Source organism: Macadamia integrifolia, chromosome 12 (assembly GCF_013358625.1).
Source record: "Macadamia integrifolia cultivar HAES 741 chromosome 12, SCU_Mint_v3, whole genome shotgun sequence".
NCBI classification, from domain to species: Eukaryota; Viridiplantae; Streptophyta; class Magnoliopsida; order Proteales; family Proteaceae; genus Macadamia; species Macadamia integrifolia.
In genome coordinates this window covers 6181897-6205718 of record NC_056568.1, presented here as the reverse complement: position 1 = coordinate 6205718, position 23822 = coordinate 6181897, and the positions used below count along the sequence as shown (strand labels likewise).

General features: G+C 37.8%; 3 protein-coding genes across 3 annotated transcripts in view; all 3 read left to right on the top strand.

Moving 5' to 3' along the window:
- LOC122057356 (regulator of nonsense transcripts UPF2) overlaps positions 1-10022 on the top strand; it is a 32253-nt gene extending 22231 nt beyond the window's left edge. Inside the window, exons 10-17 of the mRNA XM_042619428.1 lie at positions 1826-2119; positions 2219-2416; positions 2598-2699; positions 3003-3254; positions 3346-3564; positions 6165-6335; positions 8224-8409; positions 8668-10022. Coding sequence (XP_042475362.1) covers positions 1826-2119; positions 2219-2416; positions 2598-2699; positions 3003-3254; positions 3346-3564; positions 6165-6335; positions 8224-8409; positions 8668-9675 — 2430 coding nt within the window. The 3' untranslated portion in view covers positions 9676-10022. The remainder of the gene's footprint in view (positions 1-1825; positions 2120-2218; positions 2417-2597; positions 2700-3002; positions 3255-3345; positions 3565-6164; positions 6336-8223; positions 8410-8667) is intronic.
- A 2808-nt stretch (positions 10023-12830) lies between these two features.
- LOC122058266 (60S ribosomal protein L4) lies at positions 12831-16136 on the top strand. The gene is made up of 2 exons (XM_042620875.1): positions 12831-14013; positions 15748-16136. The coding sequence occupies exons 1-2, from the start codon at positions 12910-12912 to the stop codon at positions 15859-15861; spliced, it is 1218 nt and encodes a 405-aa protein (XP_042476809.1). The 5' UTR covers positions 12831-12909; the 3' UTR covers positions 15862-16136.
- Positions 16137-18726: 2590 nt separating this feature from the next.
- The window catches only part of LOC122057970 (DNA repair protein RAD51 homolog 2), a 14487-nt gene continuing 9391 nt past the window's right edge, over positions 18727-23822 (top strand). The window contains exons 1-7 of the mRNA XM_042620344.1: positions 18727-18978; positions 19396-19509; positions 19613-19765; positions 21778-21881; positions 21969-22032; positions 22123-22178; positions 23517-23597. Coding sequence (XP_042476278.1) covers positions 18895-18978; positions 19396-19509; positions 19613-19765; positions 21778-21881; positions 21969-22032; positions 22123-22178; positions 23517-23597 — 656 coding nt within the window. The 5' untranslated portion in view covers positions 18727-18894. The remainder of the gene's footprint in view (positions 18979-19395; positions 19510-19612; positions 19766-21777; positions 21882-21968; positions 22033-22122; positions 22179-23516; positions 23598-23822) is intronic.

The window sequence follows — 23822 nt, the reverse complement described above, 5'->3', positions numbered from 1 at the left end:
TGTAGTAGGTGCTACACATTGTACCGGCATTGCGAGTGTCATCTCAGCTTTGGTTTGAAAAAATTGGGAGTGGGTGCCGTCAAAAGTAGTGTATTGAGCAGGTAAGAAGCCTTTACAGGCACTACTCCGGGGATGTAGGCAAATTGCCGAACCTCGTAAAAACCCTATGTTGTGGGTGCTTGTTTGCATTTTATATTGAAGTGTGTGGAATGTGGAATGGGTGTGCACTCTTGGAAGTGACTATGAGAGGTTGAGTGTGTATACGACTGTGTGCAAATAGGGACAGGTGTATCAGGTTTTTCTTGGCTAGACATTGCTCAGGTTTTTGGGGACCGGAATTGGACTCACTGATTCACCCCCCCTCTCAGTGACTGCCGGGTTACAACATAAAATAGGTAGAAAATCTCACCCAAATGGTCATATTTTAGGTGTACCGGTCGATCCCCAAAACTAGCCGTTGCAAAATATAGCCGTTGGGACTAGCCGTTGGTAGGCGATCCAAGCAAACCAGTCACCAGCTGGTCGACCTCCACCTGTGGCAGTTGACCTACTGAGGGTTCGGCCAAAATCACTTTTGCAGCCATTTTTGGGTTGATTTTGACCAAGCAGACTTTTAATGACCATAACTTGGTCATAGGGACTCCGATTGGGATGATTCCAAGTCCGTTGGTTGCGTAACTCGAAAACCTACAAATCTCGTGAAGAGACCGTATCCTAATTCCAGCTCCCTAAATACCTGAAAGGCTGAAATGCCCTTGAACACAAAAATACTGTTTTTCACAGTAAATGAAGAGGATTTTTAAAGCCAATGTGTTTCTTATAGCTACGGTTTTGGTCCTTGCTAGAGTAACATGACTAAGGGTCATTCTAAGCATGATGTGAACTAATGGATGCAGAATATAATGCATGATTATGAGATGCAGTGTAGTGCTTGTGTATGGTGTGTGAACTATTATATTAAGCTACATTTAAGGTCTTCTATTCTTCTTGCAGTTGGTCCTCAAGAGTCTTCATGTTGACCTTGCATTCTTGATGTCTTCAATGTACGTCAATTCACTTCAAGCTTTGATATTTTGAGGTCTTGATACTATGAAGTCTGATACCTTCTTCAAATGGAGGAGAGAATGTTGTTTTGAGTTAGCTTAGGCTATTTCTAGAGAGTCTACAAATGGAAGGGATTCTTTATCTATTTAAGTTATTCCTTATATAATGCAACAATTAAAAAAATAAAAAAAGGTACCTAGTGCACGAGGTTTCTGACACTGCGGAGTCTGGGGAGGGTCATTATGTACACAGCCTTACCCCCGCTTCATGGAGAGGCTGTTTCCCGACTCGAACCCGTGACCACTAGGTTGCAATGGAGCAACCTTACCGTTGCACCGAGTTCCGAGTCAAATAGGAAGCTTAGGTTAGTTAGACTTTTATTTTGTCCCCCCCCCCCCCCCTTTTCTGTTTTATAAATACATGTAAGAGGCTAGACCTCATCCACAATTTGGAATTATGGAATAGAGTTGGTTTGTTTTGAAAAGCGAGTTGTGTGCTCTCTCTCTCTTCTATTCATATCCTCTTCTTTCCCACACCATGAGCAAATCCTGCATCATCTGACATACTAAAGGGAAGAAATGTCAGGTTACAACCTTTTTTCACAAACTTTGGTTACAACAGGATTTCCCCATATACAATAAATGTAGAGTATAATTTCGGGTTGGCATAGTCCTTCTGAACTGTTCTTGCATTAGTTGCGTACCCTCGAGGTTTGTCTGTATGCACTATATTGTTCTATATCTGTCAGTTTACTTAGCCCCCACCCTACCCTTATGTACAGACACAGGAATCGGCAATGGAACCAGACCAAGGTCATTTGGCTTCACGGGAGGCCGCAGAGGTCTCAGTAAACCCTGGAGCTGCACCAGAGGGGAAAACTGATGAGAAAGGGAAGGGCAAAGAGGATAAGGAAAAGACTAAAGACTCAGATAAGGAGAAAGGGAAAGAAAAAGATAATGAAAGAAAAGGAGAAAGTGAGAAGGAGAAACTGAAAGGTCTTGAAGGGACAAATTTGGATGTTTTCTTACAGAGACTTCCTGGTTGTGTGAGCCGTGACCTCATTGATCAGTTGACTGTAATCTACTGTGCTTTCTTGAGTTTTCACTTCCCATGTTTTATCTCTGATTTATTTTTATTATCAAAACCTTTCAACTGAATTAGTTCTCCCTTTTAGGTGGAGTTCTGTTATTTAAATTCAAAATCAAATCGGAAAAGGCTTGTGCGGGCATTGTTCAATGTTCCTAGAACTTCTTTGGAATTATTGCCATATTACTCACGCATGGTGGCCACATTATCAACGTGTATGAAGGATGTCTCGTCTATGCTTTTGCAGTTGTTGGAAGAGGAGTTCAACTTCTTGACAAATAAGAAGGTCCATTTTCTGGTTCAATGTCTTTTTTTATTGTTATTAAGATAGTGGCTCATCTTCATCTGTTAGGAGGCCATACAATCAATTTAATTTTATTTGTTTGTGGATTCTAGGTTCCAAATTTCATCTTTTTCTGAATGATTTTTTCTCTCATTATTATTCTTTTGACTGGAACATTCGTCAGGATCAAATGAACATTGAAACAAAGATTAGGAATATAAGGTTTATTGGAGAACTTTGCAAGTTCAAAATTGCACCAACAGGACTTGTCTTTGGTTGTTTGAAGGTAAGAAGATGTCTTTTGCATTCAGAGCTGAACAGTTCTAGCTTTAGGTAATTCTTTTGGACTTGCAGCTTTTTAGTAACTAAAAAATGTGATTTTTCTTTCTAGGGAGTAAATTATTAGATATAAAGCTGATTGTAAACCTACAGTCTTTCTTCTATAAGTTTCGTCGAACTTGTCTAATTCTATATGTTTTTAGCATGCAGGCCTGAAACATTTAGTACTGGAGAACATTTATCTACATTTGAATGCTTTATTATGTGATTAGATAATTACTTATGGAACCCTAATATCTCCTGTAACCAGGCCTGTTTGGATGATTTTACTCATCACAACATAGATGTTGCCTGCAACCTTCTTGAGACATGTGGACGCTTCCTGTATCGATCTCCTGAAACTACAATACGCATGGCAAACATGTTGGAGATATTGATGCGCTTGAAAAATGTCAAAAATTTAGATCCTCGTCACAGCACCCTTGTAGAAAATGCTTATTACCTTTGCAAACCACCTGAACGTTCTGCTCGAGTCTCCAAAGTACGTCCACCGTTGCATCAGGTATGTATCTGTTCATAGTTATGATAGTTTGATATGGTAGGCCAGTTATTAGCCTTACATGTTTTGATCTTCTACACACTTTATCTTGCAGTATATCAGAAAGCTTCTTTTCTCTGACCTTGATAAGTCCTCCATTGAGCATGTCCTGAGGCAGCTGCGTAAGTTACCTTGGGATGAATGTGAAGAATACCTATTGAAATGCTTTATGAAGGTTCACAAGGGAAAGTACAGTCAAGTGCACCTCATAGCTTCACTTACTGCTGGTCTGAGTCGCTATCACGATGAATTTGCTGTGGCAGTTGTTGATGAGGTGCTCTTTTCCTTGTTGGATTCACTTTTTTTTTCCCCTTGTATTTTTCTTTTAATTATAATGGATTTAGAAAAAGATTTTAGTTTAAGGGTATTCTGAGCTATATAAAGAAAGAAGAGGTGGAAAACATACACAGAGAACACCTACATGTCCTGTACATCTAACACCAAACTCAAATTCCTGACAGATAACACATTCTAGCATTCTGTGTAAACATGATCTTGTTTAGAAGAAAAGTAGTTTCATTCCAACATTCTGTATAAACATGATCTTGTTTAGAAGAAAAGTAAACATGATCTTGTTTAGAAGAAAAGTAAAGTAGTTTCTTCTTCATATGGGGTTCTCCATCTATTTCCTGTTGTATGCCAGTGATTTAAGATCTAAAATTCTAAAATGTAAATTCTGCCTGCAAAGATTGTACAAGAATATGAGATTTTGGCTTTGAAGTTGTGCCCCTGTGAACTTATTGAGGAGGGTACAAATTTAGTTCCTTGACCTTCTCTTTCCTTCCTGATATTGTTATTTTTTTATTATTTTTGTTATTATTATTTTGTTAATGGAGTGAAGGCTTCTTCCAGTAAAGGAAATATAAAGTATAGGGAACGTAACCTGTTTCCCCTGTGGAGAAAGGAATAGGAAAAAGAATTGCTGGTCAATATAAAACTAGAAAACAATCTCGCAATCAAAGTTGCCTCCAAGGTTAAATCCAGGCCTAGAAACACCTCCTGGCTATTCATGACAAGTTTTACTCCTGTAACTGCATTCCCGTTCTATTTTAGGTGTTGGTGGCCTCTATCATACTCTCCTAGGCATAGATTTTGGACTGTGTCTTTGCTTTATGGAGTTTCAAAATATTTATTTTGATTGGGCTAGGGTGCTGCTGTTGTAAACTGTGGTGTGAGTTCATTATTGATTATTCAACTTGAGGCAGAGTCAGTTGAACATTTAAAGTAGTATGGAATACTTGGTGAGCAGCATTGTTTTAATTTGTTGGCACCCAGGTTGACGCACCCTAGCTTAACCTGCCCTACTGCATCTCTACTGAAAGAGTAAATTTCAACTTTCGCTATTTAAAAGAGTACTGTTATGATGAAAAGCGTAATTACAAAAAATGGCCAATGTCTAACCAGAAGGTGCCTGCTTTCGTTTCTGGTTCGTTTTCATGGAAAACCAGGAGCCAGAAAGGGGTCCAGGTCCTTTATACCTGCTATGCCCATCTAGTCTTGGTTTAAAACTGAACTGAAAAGCTTCCCTAAATAAAGGCCACCTAAGAAAAAAGCTGCTTTTACTTGATCTTTTTTGCTTAAGTAAAGGTACATAGGGACATCTGTAGATGAATTAACATTATCTAAATAGAGTATCAAACAAGGGTCTTGTTTATGACCAACTCCTGTGTTTTCTCCTTTGTGTCTCCATTGGTTATGTTATTTTCGAACATAAGTTGTTTCTTTCCCATACCTGTTTTTTATTTCTCTTGGTTTTTCTGATATATTTCTAATGGCTTGCGAAAAGGAAATTTGTCTAGCATGACTAGAAGTAGAAAATTATCTCCAACTTCAGTGGACTTATAGTCTCAGTTTTGTAATATGCAGCCAAAAGTGTTTGTTGATAGAGATCATAGAGTAGAATAAAAAATTGGATTAATTTGATCATAGTCGTCAAGGCGTCGCCTAGGCGACAACCGCCTTGTTGCACTGCATGTCTCCTCGTGTTTTGGCACTTATTTATGCCAAATATCATTCAAGTAAATGATTCATTTACTTAAGATATTATTCATAAATAAGCAAATACCCCCTATTTGAATCCAATAAAAATAGTTTAAAAATCAAATTCCAAAAGGATAAAAAGTCAACCCCCAGTCCAAGAACAAAAACTGGATTTTGGTTATAGGGACGATTTTCAACTTTTAAATGCTGGGGTTTTTCTTAATTATGAAAATTTTATAAATTCTATCATGTTAAAACATTGCTAAAAACCAAAAGTTCGGTAAAATAATATTTTGTTTTGATATTCATAAAATTATTTTCATTCAGGCGATTTTAACAGTATTCACGCACTTAAAAATAAGTTTGACTGAAGCATAACTTGTCATTGCAATTCAGATTTAAGTAATCTTAGACTTGTTAGAAAGTTGGTTTTATGTTATAACTAATACAAAAAGTCTCATGTAAAAATAAAATCATTTGACCAGTCAAACTTATTATAGAATAAGAGCATTTCTCTAAATGTTGATTTTTTATAACTTAATATGACTTAATGTTAATTTTTTATGATTTGATGTGGCTAAATGTTGATCTTTAATGACTTGATGTGGCTTAATCTTGATTTTTTATGATACAAGGTATATATAACTTACTAAATAATGTTAGAAAATAAGGAAAATAAAAAATAACACTTGTTCGCCTTAAGGCGGGCGCCTTCTCGTCTAAGCGCTTAGACAACCCTCCACCGCCTTGGTTCGCCTTGGCTCCGTGAAAACTATGAATTTGACGGCTTAAAATTATTTTGATGAGGCTTGAATTATGATGTTGATGATGAAATGTGTTGTCTTTCTTTAGGAAGAATTGATTTCTTGTTGACATCTTCCCTTCTTTCTTAAGGTTCTGGAGGAGATCAGATTGGGGCTGGAGATGAATGACTATGGAATACAGCAACGCCGCATAGCACATATGCGGTTCTTAGGGGAGCTGTACAACTATGAGCATATAGATTCATCTGTTATTTTTGAAACACTTTATTTGATTCTTGTATTTGGTCATGGGACAGCAGAGGTACAAACTTATGTCTTCTCCTCTGACCTTATTGTTTTGGATCTCATTCTGTATATTCCATGATCCCATCAAACACAGCCTCGAAAGTTCCACAGTGGTCATTTGTAGATGACTGGTTAGTGTATGGATGTTGTTTTCTAGTGTTTGTCATCATGAATATTTGATTGATTCAGTATGGCAATATATTGTTGTTATTTATTGATGCAGGACGGGTTTGGGAAATCTAATATGTCTTCCTTTGCTATCCCGCTGGCCCCTTGCTATTAATTGATGAGTACCCATTGTGTTTGAAGCTATAATTTAATATAAAACTGGGGAAATGAGACTGGTAGAAAGGAATAGGGGAGAGAATGAGGGTGGTTGCATAAGAGGGGAGAGTGAGGGAAGAAAGAGGGGGCTTTGGCTTCACACAAACTTGGCTTCACAGCATCTTGGATTCACTCCCAAGAGTTGCAGTCACTCATGTTGCGGAAAAAGAGAATAATCTCTCAGAGTTCCAAATATTTGTATTCTTTCATTGTCTTCCCATCACAAGTACAAAGGGCCTTGTAACATTACACAAACAAAAAAAAATGTTGTTTCCTGAAATAACTACCCATATAACTAACAACATATTAAACCTCTAAAAGCAGTTATTTCTAAAACAACCACCCATATAACTGCAACATAAATAAGAACACAACAACAAAATATTATAGTTAAAAGTGCAACAAAATCATAAAAGAACTACACATAATGCTGGTCATTTAGCCACAATGAAGTGACATGTGGCTGCATATGTCTGCATCTCCTCTGATGAGTACTAAATCCTAGATGATGTCATCATCATTCGTATAATATAATCACAGTAAATATTTGAGAAGATATGTCAAATTAGGGAAGCCAGTACATCTAGAAATCTGCTATCGCATGGATAAGATAAAATCATTTAGAAGCCTAACTTTATGGGGATGACATTCGGTCAATAATTATGTGTGTCATTTTCTGGAGAAATAGCCTTTAGTCCTAAGCATTCGCTTGCTCCATTATTTGATACAATGATCAGATTTATCTAACCTAGCCTACCCCCACCCAACTAACATCCCCCTCCCCCACACCCCCCCCCCCCCAAAAAAAAAGAAAAAAAAGAAAAAAAAAAGATTTATTGATATATTAGCAATTTATTTTCCACAAATATTTTGCATTAAAACTAAAGCCTTTGTTTCATTTCTTTGTTCATCTAATTTTCCTCTTTCATCCTTTCCCTGAATTGAGACCATGTGGTGTCTTGTTGGTCTAGTCTCATATGCTTGTCTTACTGAATCTGTTATGAAACTACTGAAGCCTGGTTGATCTTCTGAAGAATTATTACTAGAGCCATCTGTCCGCTCACCAACATGATCCTCCAGTTATTTATTTGGTACTTGTTATTTGTTTTATTTATTTATTCCTTTTTTGGGTTTTCAAAATTGGAATTTGAAGCTTGCAGCAGTGCTTTTGGCTTTTTCTGTTAGCAGATTCTGACAAATAGAAATAAAGATGCAGCTCAAGGAAGGACTATTCTTTGTAACTGATCCTTTTGGGATCAATTCTTGATCCTGGCTGATATCAGAGATAATACAAAAACATAATGGAGAAAATATTTAAATAATTAGATTTACAATTCATATTTATTCTTTTTCTGAATGTTTGAAAGAGGATATTAGAAAATGCTGGACATACTGTCTAGAAAAGCCTTTCGGATTAAATTGGGAAACTCATAACTATTATACTGTGATATGTTATAATGTGCTTATTTGTTGTTGTTTATCTTAATTAAGTGCTTTGCAGTAATTTCTGTTTGTCAATGAATAATATTCTTCCTCTTATGCCATGTTATTTAAATGTTGTTATTTTTGTGTGTATAAAGCAAGATGTGCTGGATCCACCAGAAGATTGTTTCCGCATTCGGATGATCATTACACTTCTACAGACGTGCGGGCACTACTTTGACAGAGGTTCTTCCAAAAGGAAGCTTGACAGATTTTTGGTATATTTTCAGAGATATATCCTCAGCAAAGGTTCAATACCTCTAGATATTGAATTTGACTTACAGGTCAGTTGTGCTGCTTCTTTTGTTCGCTACAAACCTCTGATTCTTTTGAGTTTGATTGCGTAGGAGCCACAGCTTTCCTTTTATGGCACATAAGCTTCTTACGGCATGAGAATATTCCATGTCAGATTTATATGATAGCATTTTTTTTCTGGCCTTCATCATTATGATAAGTTGACTTTTCAACTATGCAAATTGTTGTGGAAGTTTATTATGTCATGTGAACGTCGAATTTATTTTGTATTATGTAATATTTTGTAGGACCTATTTGCGGATTTACGCCCAAACATGATTCGATATTCATCCATTGAAGATCTTAATTCAGCCCTGATAGAGCTTGAAGAGCATGAACGTTCAGTATTAACTGATAAGGGCAATAGTGAGAAGCACTCAGACACTGAAATCCGCAAGCGTCCTGTTCGGGTAAATTCTATTGCCACCTCGGCGAATGAGCAAAACCCCGAAAATGGGATAGAAGAAAATGGCAGAGGGCATGAAGATGTGGTAGGAGACAGTGAGAGTGACTCAGGAAGTGGCAGCATTGACCAGGAGGGGAATGAAGATGATGAAGAGTTGTATGAGGACAAATCTGAAAATCAGGAAGATGGATGTGACAGCGATGAGGAAGATGATGACGCAGGTGCACCCATTGCTTCTGATGAGGATGATGAGATCCAAGTTAGGCAGAAGGTGGTAGAGGTGGATCCTCAAGAAGAAGCGGAGTTTGATCGTGAGTTTAGAGCTCTAATGCAGGAGAGTTTGGAGTCCCGCAAGCTGGAGTTGCGGGCCAGACCAACCTTGAATATGACCATACCAATGAACGTGTTTGAAGGATCTGCCAAGGACCACCATGGTAGGAGCACGGAGGGAGAGAGTGGTGATGAAGTGATGGATGAAGAGGGAGGTGTGGGAAGCAAGAAGGATGTATGTGTGAAGGTCCTTGTGAAACGGGGGAACAAGCAACAAACAAAGCAAATGTTCATCCCCAAGGATTGTTCACTGGTGCAGAGTACTAAACAGAAAGAGGCTGCTGAGCTTGAAGAGAAACAGGACATCAAGAGGCTGGTATTGGAGTATAACGACAGGGAAGAGGAGGAACTCAATGGGATGGGGATGCAGGCAATGAATTGGATGCAAACAGGGGGAAGCAGACCATCTGGCCGTGGCAGCGTGTGGGATGGAACTGGTGGGAGGGTCGCTGGACTTCGTCACCGGCATCATAATCACCCAACAGGTGGTGGTGGATTATATTATGGGAGAAGAAAATGAAGTGATTTGACCTATATGTAGTTTATGAGGGTTAGTGTTTATGCTGATGGAAGAAAGCAGCTGGGGGGAATAGAGGAAAGGGGTGGTTGTATATGAATTGGGGGCATGGAAAGTTGGCCCTTCTGTGCTGCGTAAGATCTGATTCTTCCAGCTGGAGTGTAATTCTCTAGTCTTTCGTCTGTTAAAGTATATATGCAAGTAGGCTCGATGCATATGGTGCTTCGGGAACCATAACTTCTGAATGTGCAGTAATGTTCTTTTGATAAGTAGGAAAATGGTACAAACAATATCAATATAAAAGGGGTTCAGTAAATAGATTTGGGCCATTGGCTGTCTGGTTCATTGAATCTTGGGTGGAATTGAACCTTGTAGGTGCATTCTTTGTGTTTGGCAAGGATCAAGATCTTGGTTTCAGAATTGGTTTCAGAACTGATTTTGAGTTTCGGTTAGGCTCGAAACCAAGACATGCCAGATCTCGACCATGAGTTTTGACTCTGGATTCCGTTTTGGCTATGCTCGAAACTGAGACAATTCGGAGATTTCGATCAGTTTTGACTATGATTTAGTTCCATGGTTTCTGGAGGGATTTGAAAACCAGTGCCCAATACCTTGGCTTGCACGCCTTCTTATGGCTAAAAGTTGTGGATCAAACTCAATTTGTGGATCTTTCGTTTTGTAAAATACTTCATTGACCAGAAATGCTTGTGAATTGTATGGGCTTCTTCCAGCTCATTCTTTGTGTTGGTTTATCATGTTTAAGTGAAAAAATTAGGCTCCAGAGCATGATTTTTTTTTTTTTTGGGGGCTTAACTATAGGCATCTAGCCTTTTCCGTGAGTCCATATTTATTCCACAATCACATAGATGGGGTCATAATAGGGGTAAATGATAATCCTCGGCTTGCAAAGGATAAAGTTGAAATAAAAGAAAATTCTTAAACACCCGAGGCCATAATCATTTGGCTTTATGCATAAATATATTTCTTTTTGAACTGATTTTCCCTCCATCCATGGTGAAAAAAGGGTGGAAACATCATCTGTAGTGAGTGCAGTGATGCAATGAGCATTGGATGGCCGAGATGACCTCGGGGCATGTGCTCGGATGCTCTCAGCCATCCAATGCTCATTGCATCACTGCACTCACTCTAGAGAATAATCACTTGTCAGTTTGACCCTCCAATTGGAATGAGAAAAGATATTTTGGACCTTCGAAAGTAAGGGGGGATAATTAATGATGCCATTTACTATTCCAGGAGATGAATCATGGCAACAGTAACTTTCGGAAATGTTAGTGATTTCACTGACAACTCCTTGGAAACCTGAACACATGAAACCTTAAACCTACAAACCATAAGATCTAGACAAAAGAAGTTCAAGGAAGAGAAGAACCCTACCTTCAGACCATGAAATCTAGATCAAGAAGAAGATACATTTGTTGGATTATGTGGGATTGTGGGGGTTGTCCAATCAAAGATAATGGGAGAAGAATGAAGAGGAAAGGGAGAGAGTAAGAGGAGATTTGTCCGGATCAGATCAAACCTGCCAAGATTCCCTTGTGATCGGGGCATTCAGGAGAAACTTTAGTAAATAATCCATTTATTAGTTTTTGATGAAATTGATGCTTGTGCTAGATATTGATGGTCCATGGCTATTTTTTTCACAAGATTGTAGAAAAAACAAAAATCAAGGGGCAAGGGGTCACTGGTCTGCATGACCATTACCATTTTTAGTAAGTGAATGAGACACACTCGTTACACTAAAGGCATTTTAGATGCTTTGTACTATTGGGATGATTAATTATTCCATTTGTATGATGTATTGCTCTACGTCACACAATAATTTATTTAATAAGAAAAGTAAAAAATAAAAATAAAAATAAAAACCTAGAGTAATTATCAAAAAGATTAAACTAAATTAAAATCAAAACAACGCAAAATAACCTCATGTCGTTTTGGTCAATAGACTTATATTGTTCTGGAAAAAATAAACTAAGTTCATCACAGGGTTTTGTAGTGCCTGAAATCTACCAAAAATTAAAACGTATAACTGTGATTTAAATTAGTCTCTATTGATTCTAATCTGGTTCTAATTTGAATCAGCCCAAATCAAAAGAATTATACTTAAAAAAAAAAAAAAAGAAGAAGAAGAAGAAGAAGAAGAAGAAGAAGAAGAAGAAGATCTTGAGAGTATTTTTTAGATTTTGGACTTTTTTGAGTTATTAACTCAAAAATCTTTTACCATTTTATGAATTAGAGGTAAACATGATTATGGATAGACATTTCAATTCTAATTGACCAATCCCACCAATTCGACTTTGATTTTTGAGACCTAGAAATGTATGTTAAGCCATAGAATTTATATGCTTGACTATTCTAAGGAAACACAGGTTAATATCACTTATAGACTCCAATAGAACAAAATTAAACAATTTCAATGAATACCAACATTAATTATATTGCTAACTCAAGAACTTACAATAGAAATAATGAAATTCTACTTAGTATGTCTATGTAGTATATACATTGTCTTTGGAATCCTACAAAATTTTGAATATTTAATTTTATCACATAATAAATATTATTTTAGTCACAAATTTGACATCTGAACAAAAAACCTTGCTATCAAGTATCAACCATATCTACCATTCTCAAGAAGCCAATATAAAGGGAGAGCAAGGTTTAAAAAACTCACTTTATTTCATGATTTCAGTCAATTTGAAAACTTTCCAAATGCCAAATTTTTGCTAAAACAATATATTTTCTATATTTTTTGCTTGTCCATTTTGGTGACTAATGGTCAAGATGATTGAAATTTTGACGAAACAATGCATTTTTTATCGAAATGAGAGAAATTTCAGTGAAACAATGCTGACTCTGGATTTCACTTCCTGCTTTGCCTCAGATATGTTGAAATTAGCAAAGTTTCATTAAATTTTTGAATTATGACTCTCTAAGGGTATGTTTGGTTGGTGTGAAATTTTCTATTCTTGCCATCCAAACACACCCTTATAAAAACAAAGCCACTGTGGTTTATATCGGACCAGCCAACCCAAACCCAACCGGTTCAGGGTCACCCAATTAAACCAATTCCTGCGCCGCCCAAACAGCCAATAGTTATTCGAACACCCCATATATGTAACTGAAAACCCTAGCAGTGTTTAGAAGCGTTGTACATTTCCATTATATACCCTAAAACGCACTCTCGGTTACCCTCTTCCCCTTCCCAAACCTGTAGCAATGGCCGCCGCTGCTCGACCTCTCGTGACTGTCCAGCCGTTAGACGGCGATATGGCGACAGACGGTGGCAACATCGTCCCCCTCCCGGACGTTATGAAAGCTTCCATCCGTCCAGATATCGTCAACTTCGTCCATGCCAATATCTCCAGGAACAGTCGCCAACCCTACGCAGTGAGCAAGCGTGCCGGTCATCAGACCTCAGCCGAGTCCTGGGGTACTGGTCGTGCCGTCTCTCGTATCCCTCGTGTCCCTGGTGGTGGTACTCACCGTGCAGGTCAGGGTGCTTTCGGTAACATGTGTCGTGGTGGTCGAATGTTCGCACCCACCAAGATCTGGCGCCGCTGGCACCGCAAGATCAACGTCAACCAGAAGCGTTACGCGGTGGCCTCTGCCCTAGCCGCATCTGCTGTCCCTTCAATTGTCCTTGCTCGTGGACATCGCATTGAAAATGTCCCTGAGATCCCTCTTGTTGTTGGTGACTCTGCTGAAGCTGTGGAGAAGACATCGGCCGCTATCAAGATACTCGAGCAGGTTGGTGCTTTCCCCGATGCTAAGAAGGCCAAGGACAGCCACGCTATTCGGCCTGGCAAGGGTAAGATGAGGAACCGTAGGTACATTTCTCGCAAGGGTCCTCTGATCGTTTATGGTACCGAAGGTTCCAAGATTGTTAAGGCTTTCCGTAATATCCCTGGAGTTGAGGTTGCTAATGTTGAGAGGCTTAATCTTCTTAAGCTAGCTCCTGGTGGTCATCTTGGCCGGTTTATCGTATGGACTAAATCTGCTTTTGAGAAGTTGGATTCAATCTATGGTACATTCGAGAAGCCCTCGGAGAAGAAGAAGGGTTACGTTCTGCCCCGATCTAAGATGGTGAATGCTGATCTTACTAGGATCATTAACTCTGATGAGGTTCAGTCTGTGGTAAGGCCGGTTAAGACCGATGTTAAGAGGGCGCAGCTAAAGAAGAACCCATTGAAGAACTTGAACATTCTTCTCAAGCTCAACCCGTATGCTAAGACTGCTAGGAGGATGGCCCTTTTGGCTGAGGCTCAACGCGTAAAGGCAAAGAAAGAGAAGCTTGACAAGAAGAGGAAACCAATCTCAAAGGTATATGTTTTTCTTTATATTGTTTCTGATTTCATGGTTATTTGTTTTGAACTGTACGTTGTTTTCATAGTGATCCCATTTTATTCATTTGAGAGTTAATGTGATAATGGGTTAAGTTCTTTAGGTCAGCTAATATTGTAGAGCGTTGCTTAGTTTCCCCACTGGTTTTGTGAATATCTATGGGTGTCTGTCGGGTTGTTTTGTGCTAGTTTAATTATATCTGTTGAGCTTATTAAGGATACAAGTTAACTGTGTAAAGTTGAGGACATCATATTACTATAATGAATGCCTGCTTCAACTGATTTTTATGTCCTCTAAATTGGGAATATTTTCAAATAATTGGTAGATATTTGTAGTGGAAGAGCATGCACATTTAAGGTTCGTTAACCTCATAAAACATTGATGGATTGACATTTTTCTTATTCGAGTAAATTTTGATTGTAATCTCTGTGGCACATGTGCTCCATTTTGTATCAGGCCATCATTGGACTGCTAATTTATCTTCTTTTCTTATTTCTGTAATACTTCTGAAATGCCTGAAAATCTCTGTACCTGTTACCCAATATAACCATCAGAACTATTTTAATTGGTAGATTGTCCTACTGTTCATCAGAAACGTAATGGATACTGTTTTTTATTTCCTTCATAATATTATTATTTCATTGAGACTTAAGTTACTCTTTCTCACATCTCATGGTGTGAATATTTACAAGATGAATACCTATGTGATATGTCTAGGAGAAGGTTGTATTGTTTAGCCTTCATCCTGCAAGAGCCAGATATATATATATATATTTATGTTTCATTGGAAGACTTGGTTTACTGCTGTTGTTTGTGATGCACCAAAGTATTTCTTATGGTACTTTTCTCATTTGGGTCTTTGGAGGTGATGTCCCTGGTGTCTTGGGCTGTTCTTTTTTTTTTTGGATAGGTAGGCCTCAAGGAGAGTTGAACTCATGAGTCATGACCTCTTTATTGTGAGGGGTTGGCCTTTGCCATCTCAGCTATCCTTTGGGGTTAACTGTATTATTAGGGAGAATATGTCAAAAGCGTAATAGCAACTATGAAAAAAAGCACAGAAGAAACTTTTAGCTGTTCTTTTTTTCTACTCCGGTTTTCATTTCTCATTCGCACCTTTTGCCTCTTCTTTCTCATAAACTAATGTTTTTTTTTTCATGTTAGGAGTACTGTCGTTAAATTTTTCTTAGTTTTGTTCTCTTTTTGGACTAGTAGAGTAACTCACTGTAGAAAGTGCATCTGCACCCATACACTAACTTCACAGTCACTTTGAGGTGCCACCCTTGGCTTGGTGGTAAGGTCACCAATTGGCTGATGGTGGAGAGCCCAGGTGAATCCCACCTCATGTGGAAAAGTTCGGTTTTTTTTTTTTTTGGGGGGGGGGGGGAGAGAAGGGGGTTGATGGGTTGTGGGGGCATTTGTCTTTGCACCCCCACCCCATCCAAAAGGAAAAAAAAAGGAACACTTCAAATGGGCTTCTTGCTGACTTCTTGGTAACCTTGGGCATTTTCTTCAGTTCTGGCCATTGATTTACACTGCCATAAAACTTTTCTTCAATTCTCACTTTTGGCTATTGATCTGATAAACTGCACCATAATCTATCATGATATACTCATTACTTTTTTCTTTAACTAATAGTTGGGGCTGTTCTATATGTTCGGTATGCATTTTGGTGGATTGTGCGATTAATGAAATATATTATTTTCCTTTTGCTAGGAGGAGGCTGCTGCTATAAAGTCTGCTGGCAAGGCATGGTATCAGACCATGATATCGGACAGCGACTATACCGAGTTTGACAATTTCACAAAATGGTTAGGCGTATCACAGTAGCGAGTGTTCTCTAAGATAAGGAATTTGGAGCTCTCTGTTAGACTTGTGTTGTTTTTTTTTTTGACCTGCTTAATTTTTTTCTTTTAAACTTGTTTATTAGGGGGGAGGGGGAAGCCAGAATAAATGACATGAATTTTGGTATATTGGCTTTGCCCCGCCCTTTTTTTTTTTTTTTTTTGGTTGTCATTTTTGGCTTTTGAGAGGTCTTTAATTATAGAGATGCAGCTAAAACTTTTAGGAATTGAGTAAAGCTTGTTTTTTTTTCCCCCTATCAATATCGTCGCATGCTGGAATCATGAATTTGCACATTTACAGTTGATGATCCAATTATAAACACCCCCCCCTCCCCACCCCGCAGAAAAGATGAAACTCCAGTAATTTTGATGGGTGAGAGCTAAGTAGGTTCATTCTGGTTTGTTGAGATTGTATTAGGATTGCTGGAAGTACATCTTCAAAGGCCTCCCCTTATCAACATTTAAAATGAACCGATTGTGACCTTGTACAAAGCTGCTTTGTTTAAACTTGAATGGTCTCTGGGTTGAGGAAGCTTAATCTTGTTTGTTATACTAAAGGGTCTAGATTCTGGACTGAAATGAGTATGCTATACGCCAATACGTTTGCTCGTTATCTCCAGCCACTTGAACCCGGTAGATGAGTTACCTGAGGAATTGGTTGAGGTTCTATTCCTCAAGGTTATATTGTAGTATATTTTTGGACGATCTAATGCTCCTGAATCCCCGATTGCATAAAAGATCGTCTCCAACCGCTGGGATGCCGAACCAGGCACATGCATTGCAACACACGGGCACACACCAGAGGTCCTTCAAGCGGATGGATGCTTGTCGTGTGCCTCTAATTGCTTTATATTCATTGACGTGCCCATTGATTAATAACAATCCTGAATGTTTCATTTTGCGAAGCCTTTTTGCCATTGGTAGGCCATCCTTGTTTTCCACAGGTTCTCTGAAGGAAGGATGATTTTTTGTTGAAAACGACCCTGCTCATATTTGCATTTCTTCGATGTATGATTTTAAGTGACTTGATTCACGAAGGGTGGGTTAACGTGAACGCTCTTTGGTCGTGGTCCTGTGACCCCTGCCCAAAGGCTGGCAACATGATCCCCCGATCCCCTTGCCCTTGTGCAACACGTGCATAACCGTGAAATCATCTTCTGTGGCCTTGCGATGAACATCTGATGGAACTTCAATGTCGTCTTAGCCATTTGATGCTCATCACATCATTGCACCTCAATATCGGTCGTCCGATGTTCGGCACATCGCGGCTCCTTCGGCATACAATAATCTAACCAGGGAGTATATTTTCCTCTATATTAGAGATATTGTTTCTTGCCAGCGGCCTGGCTTCTGCATCTAGCACCCTGCTCCTTTTAAAAAAAAAAAAAATTATTACTCTGTACTCTTTGATTGAATTGACAGGGAGTTGTCGATTGGCTCTGCATGTTGATCCATTATATGATTGGTGTTTTTCTGTTGAAATATAATGTTTTCTGCGAAGTAGTGCAGCCTTTCGCCAGTCTCTCTTTCCTTCCCATATAAAACATTCGTCTTTTTTTTTTTTTTTAAGAAAAACTGACATTAACATAAACAGTAGAAATACACATCATCAATAGTGCCATGTAATCATTTTTCCGTAACATGTCTGGCTAAACCATGAACCATAAACACAGAAGACCTGTCTACTTTCTTATCCACTTCTTGTCTCATGAGTAAGCCATGCAGGTGCATTTGTGCAATGAGCTCAAGTCTTTGTCCGAAAAAATTTCTTAGGTTTCACCTAACTGTAATAATTGAAAAGGAAATAAAGGGAAATATAGTGAAATCAAAATCAAATACCTAACAAGATCATGCGACTAATTTTAATTATTTTAAATATTAAAAAAAAAAATCTGTCAATCTAGCACAGGAAACGTCCAGATTGGTATGAGCATGAAAAAGTTGCATTATCCCTCCTCGTTGTACACGGAAGATGTTCCTGCTGCCCCTCCCATTGGTCCAATGGTTTGATGTTTCCTATGCCAGACTGATAGTGTTTTCTTACCCTAAATATTATTATTAAGTTTTAGGAATAAAGTTTTCTGTGTGGCCTATTTTCTCTCTTTTTTTGTCTCCTCACTATAAAATAACCTCCTTTTCCCATAGATTGAACCAGAAAGGGGTGTTGATTGGGTTGTGCAAGCATAGGGTCATGCTCTTGGATAGAGAACACTTGTCCTAAATTTTATTATATTTATAATTAAATTCTTAATTTATACAAAATAAAAATTTGATATAAGAAAAGATTAATATATTTTAAGATAATTACGTGATTATATTTTTATTTAGGGTAGTTATCCATAACAATGGAAAATGATGTTTCCAAAAACCACAAGACAAATTTGAGCTATCCATTCTTACATTTTTCTTATCTAAATCATAAATCATATGGTTCTATTTAGAGTTGGGAGAGTGCACAATAATATCTAGAGTACAAGTACACACACATGAACATATATAAAAATGTGTGCCAATACAAAAGTAGGCATTTGATTGAATTAAGTTATGAAATTTTACACATAGTTAATCTATATCATGTTCTCTCTATCCAACATTTAAAATTAAAATGTTTTTTTTTTTTATAAATAATTTTTTTCTTACCCAAGAGATAGCCGAGGTGGCAAAGAACCTTGCCTGACCACTCACACGTGGTGTTTGGGGCAACCACTAATTCCAAATATCCCGATCGTCTGTCCACATGGAAGACCTTGTGATATTTAAAAAAAAATAATAATAACATACTATTATTGTGACAAATAATAATTCATTTTTTATTTTTTTGACTTTAAGAATTAATTTCAATTCCCTCTAGTCTTTACCGTGAAGCAACGAACTAAAAAAGAGCATTTTCCCTGGATCCGAAACCTTGTTAAGGCAGAATTTTCCCCGCCAAGTTTTAAACAGAGGCGGCAGGAAGGAGGGGAGAAGCAGGGGAGTATACATCTCTGTGTATTGCAGGTGTGTTCGTGTGCACGAGAGAATGGCGAACAAGCTCATCAGCCAGATGGGACTTCCAAAAGCCATTGCTAACATTTTTGCAGCTCGTAACATTGTAACCGCGAAGGTAGCCCTAACCAATTAACGCATTTCTTGCTGCTTCTCCGTCCTATTAGTTCACCACTTATTTCAATTAGTCCCCAATTGACGTCAATTTACATTTACTTTGCCTGAGAAAAGCCAAGCGGTTTATATTGAATGAGGAATGGAATTTAAGCTTATTGAAAGATACAAATCTGAGAGCGGAAATATTAAGGGTTTTTTTTTTTTTTTGGGCATCTTAAATTAAATTTTGTGGATTTCAATTGCGATAGGAAAGTGAAACTACCATAGCTTGCAAAACCTACTTTATTGGGCGGCAAAAAATGACTCGAGTAGATTTGGGGCTGAAGTCCAATCTATGCATTTTTGCCGTCAGTTTTTACATGGGAATCATTCGATAACGGCTCTGATACAATGGCTTCCATGGTTGGCTTGCATTCAGGATGCCTTATCTCTCACTGAATTTGAGCTAATGGAGTTGTTAGATGTGGGGCTGGCTGAAGTAACAACTGCAGTGGCGCACATCAGCGAAATGGCGTGTCCACCATATCAGACAGTAAGCACCCTATATGACTTTCCTTGATTATTTGGATGAACTAATTGTAGCAGTGGTTCAGTTCATTTGCCTTCTTTAACAATTTTGTTCTAGTTGTCTCCAGGCTCTTTCCCTGATGGAGGAACGGGTCCGAAATGAATGCTTGTCTGGACACCTTCCCACACGTCTAAAGGGGCTGGACAACGCCTTATGTGGAGGAATACCATTTGGAACTTTGACTGAATTGGTTGGCCCAGCAGGAATTGGAAAAACACAAGTATGCAAGCTTTGTTTCAGTTCACTGGCCCATAAATTTCTATCTAAATCAAACTGTGATATTTAATTTTCCTGTTATTTAGAAATTTTATCATGGAAAGTTTACTCATTCGTTTTTTTATTAAATGGTTTACAAATATTTGTGTTGTAACTTCTGTTAGTTTGTCTTAGGAAGTAGTTCTATTCAGAGTTACAGATGTGTTTTCATACTTTGCCAACTTATTAACATTAAAACTACTTAAGTTATAGTTGTAGTTTAAGAAATATAAAGAAGAAAATATGATGTTTTGCCCATGGATAAGTTGGGGAATCAACATTCAGTTAGTTGTTTTTTAAATTCTACACTGGATTGGTTGCTGCCGATGATTGTTCTATAAACAATCTTGTGACATAAAATGAAAATATTTCTGAATTGGAACGAACCTCTCTGGAAAAAAGTTAGTGATGTTAGTGATAAGATGTAATAGGTTTTTGTTATACTAAATATTCATTAGGAATGGTTTTTTTTTTTTTGATAAAAAAATTTCGGAAAGGATATTCTCATATTCTAAAGGAAAAGAAAATATAGTTGTGATTTTATAACATGGGAAAAAGAATATCAGAAAGCAATGCATTGTCTTTTCAATAGTTTAGTAGTTAATGTTCATCGGTGTGTTTATGTGTCTATGTGTTTTTTTTTTTCCTTTTATTTGATTACATGAGATATTAATATCAGAAATTTGGTATTTTCTGTGAAATAAAAGAGTTGCATCAACATTCTGGTAAAATTATATTATGTATGTAAGTTATTGATGGGGAATGGTTTCAACTGACCAAACCCTGTAGGTAATGAGCCCCAAAATCTGTCTAAGCGATCCCTAGGAGGCAAGGCAGTCGTAGATCTCCAAGGCGATCAGTCACCAATCTTTCAGGCTTCTAGATGGGGAAAAAGGGGGGGGGGGAAGGGTTTGGGGTTAAAATGGGGAAAGAAAGGGAAATATGTGGGATTCCTTGCCATACCTCTGCAGAAGCAGAAAAAAGCAGCAGTGGTAGTTGGGGGGCCAGAAAAAGATGAAGCAGCCACAGGTGCTTCTGTGCCACTATCAGTGCAGGAGATTCAGCGGCAGTCAGTGATGCTACTGCCACAAATTGTAGGAAGAAGAGAAAGAGGCAGGGAACCTACCTGACCTGTCCTTGCTCTTTTGAAATCATCTTTCATCATTGTGTCCAGTTTTCTGGCATTGAGGAGTAAAAGGAAAGAGACATTGTCCGTTCTCTACGAATTCTTATTGAGTTCCTTCATAAAAGAAAATATTTTTTCATTTTACAGTAGCAGTCTATTCATATATCTAAATAGGAGTTAAATTATTTATTTTAGGAGTAACCCTGGCTTTTAAAATTGAATCTAAGAAAAGAACTTTTGTGTCCCTTCTTTAAATAGCACTCCTTGGTCAACTAGGCAATGCCTAGAGACTGCCTCGGATGACAACTATGCATCAAACCCTTCCTCTTGATTGTAGGGTTTTAAATAGAAAGATTAAGGAAGAATGAATTCCTTTAATAAAAACAAAAGTTGAGATGTGGGGTTGTCATGGGGAAATCAAGAAAAGTCTTAACCCCTTAATTCTTATGATCTTAATTTCCTTTTTGTTATGAGAATTCTAGCCATCTTTCCCTTTTCCTATCCATAAGCAACGGTCAGCTGCCAGAAAAGTACTGTTCTTGTCAACAGCAAGACAGGTGGCAACAAGTTCACTGTATGGCTCAGTGGAACAGTGTTTTCATTGCTTATTTTGCAAAGAGACATACCTATACAACTTGGTTCCAACTTCCAAGATGAATAAATACCAGTCAAGGGAATGCCTCCAATGATATCCACAGCCGGGTGTGCCCTTTCAAAAAGTACATGCACACGCACGTGCGCGCACACACACACACAAATATGTAAGCATCTATGTTTGTGTGTATATGAATTTCTGAGTCTGATATAGTTTACTAGATTTTTCAATCCCGTTTCTTTCAATTATATTGCAGTTCTGTTTGAAGCTCTCATTATTGGCTGCCCTTCCTGCAAGTTATGGTGGTTTAAATGGTCATGTGATATATATCGACATAGAATCTAAATTTAGTTCAAGAAGGTACTTGGAACGTGTCTTTTATTATATCTCTTGCTTATGTATGATGTGAGATGGAGAAATAGTATTAATATGAAATTTGCATGGCAGGTTGATTGAGATTGGATTAAAAAGTTTCCCTGAGATATTCCATGTGGCAGGAATGGCACAGGAGGTTGACAGAATGTGTACTCATTTTTTCAGTACTTGTTCTGAAAACAGATCTGGGTGTTTCAAATGTTATTCTGTGTCATTAATTTTGCAGATGGCTGGTAGGATCGTGGTTTTGCAGCCAGCTTCATTGGCTGAATTCACTGAGAGGTGCAGATTCACTTATTTGGATTTGTTCAGTGCTTGGCCCAGAAACTAGAGAAAATACTTAGAACTTCCCTTGCCTGTTTAGATTTTTTCTGATAGCTTTGCGTATACTTTCACTGCTTAGTCAATCTAATATTTATGCTATTCCAATATGCATGATAAATCTGGTACACATTAAAACTAGAAAAATTGATAACCTTCTTTTTCCTGGAATGATACTGTTTAGGCTTTGGAAGGGTTTGTATTTGTGGAATATGTGCAAAACTATTTCTACTATCTATAGCCTACTTCAGTTTAATTGGGACTCACCGACTTGGCATATCAGATGTATATATCGAACCGCGAAGTAGTGATGCAGAGCAAACAAATACCCAGTTTGCTGGGGGTGGGGGTGGGGTATCTCTTTATTTCTCAAACCTGAATCCATCTCCATATTTATAGCCACTGTCCTATCTTAAATCCAAGAAAAAATATTTACTATCTATAGTGAAACTCGTCCTAACACAACACTGGATAGAACACAAATCAAGCTAGACTTGGAAGTTGTTAGATTCACTATAAATTCATCCAACTGAACATTCTAATTGCTCGGAAATCAAGCCAAATAAGCATGCTTTGACTGTTTAGACTTTCACTTTCCAGAATTATTAACTTACAAAATGGACTCTGTGCTAACTAAAATTAATTATACGCTGAGAGCTGATTTTTAAGGCAAGGGAGTTTCTTGTATTTTATATCGACATTCAGGTTCTGTGTTTTACTATAGACAGTGATGGATTATTGAACACCTGATTTTAACCATAGAATCTGGTAACCTGTGTACGCTCTTCTCAATCTTATTTTACTTGTATATTTTATTGCCTTTTTTTTTTGATAGATTTCTAGTGTCTTTCTTCATTCTCACTTTCTTGTTTCCTAAATATATATTTTTTATTTCCTTTAATTCTTTAATCTTGATCTACAATTCAAATTTAAGATCTGTGTTCCTTTGTTAGCTTGCCCAACACTTCCTCTTGGGTTCACCCAACTTTCTTAATAATCCACTGAGGGGAGAAAAGAAAAAACTGAAACTTCATTTCTTTAATCGCCCTATTTCTTATAGTTGAAGCTCTTTTTTCTTATATTATCAAGTATTATGATTTTTCAAGTGAAAGTACGTTTTGTTGGATACATAATTGTGGTTTCCCTTTCCCTAGATTTTGGACAATTGGCAAAAGGCCCTATTCAACAATTCCTCAAATCAGTTCCTTGTTCATTGTTGTAATAGCTATTGTTTGCTATATTTAAGAGTGTTTGAGGAAAAAGGCCCATTAGTGATTGATTTTTCTTTATTTCTGCCAGTTTGCAGCAAATCAAGTTGTCAATCCTTCAACATCAGGTGAAATTGCTCATCATTGACAGCATGGCTGCCCTTGTCTCAGGGTAAATATTACTGTCACTTAGAACATATACTACCAAAATAAACTGGATGATATATTTATCTTTATACAGAATTTTTGGTGGTGGGGAACAAGTATGGCTCTCGATGGTGGAGGCTGTGGAGCTGACCCATCTAGTTGGGATGATGCTTAGTGGAGCCCAGTAAAGAATTTTTGGTGTTTGGGAACAAAAGTGTTGTAAAATCAGCATTTGATATTAACCCCCCCC

Coding starts and splice junctions, on each gene's coding strand:
- LOC122058266 (XM_042620875.1), top strand. CDS start 12,910: ATGGCCGCCGCTGCTCGACCTCTCGTGACTGTCCAGCCGTTAGACGGC. Junction 14,014..15,747: donor AGAGGAAACCAATCTCAAAG/GTATATGTTTTT, acceptor TCCTTTTGCTAG/GAGGAGGCTGCTGCTATAAA.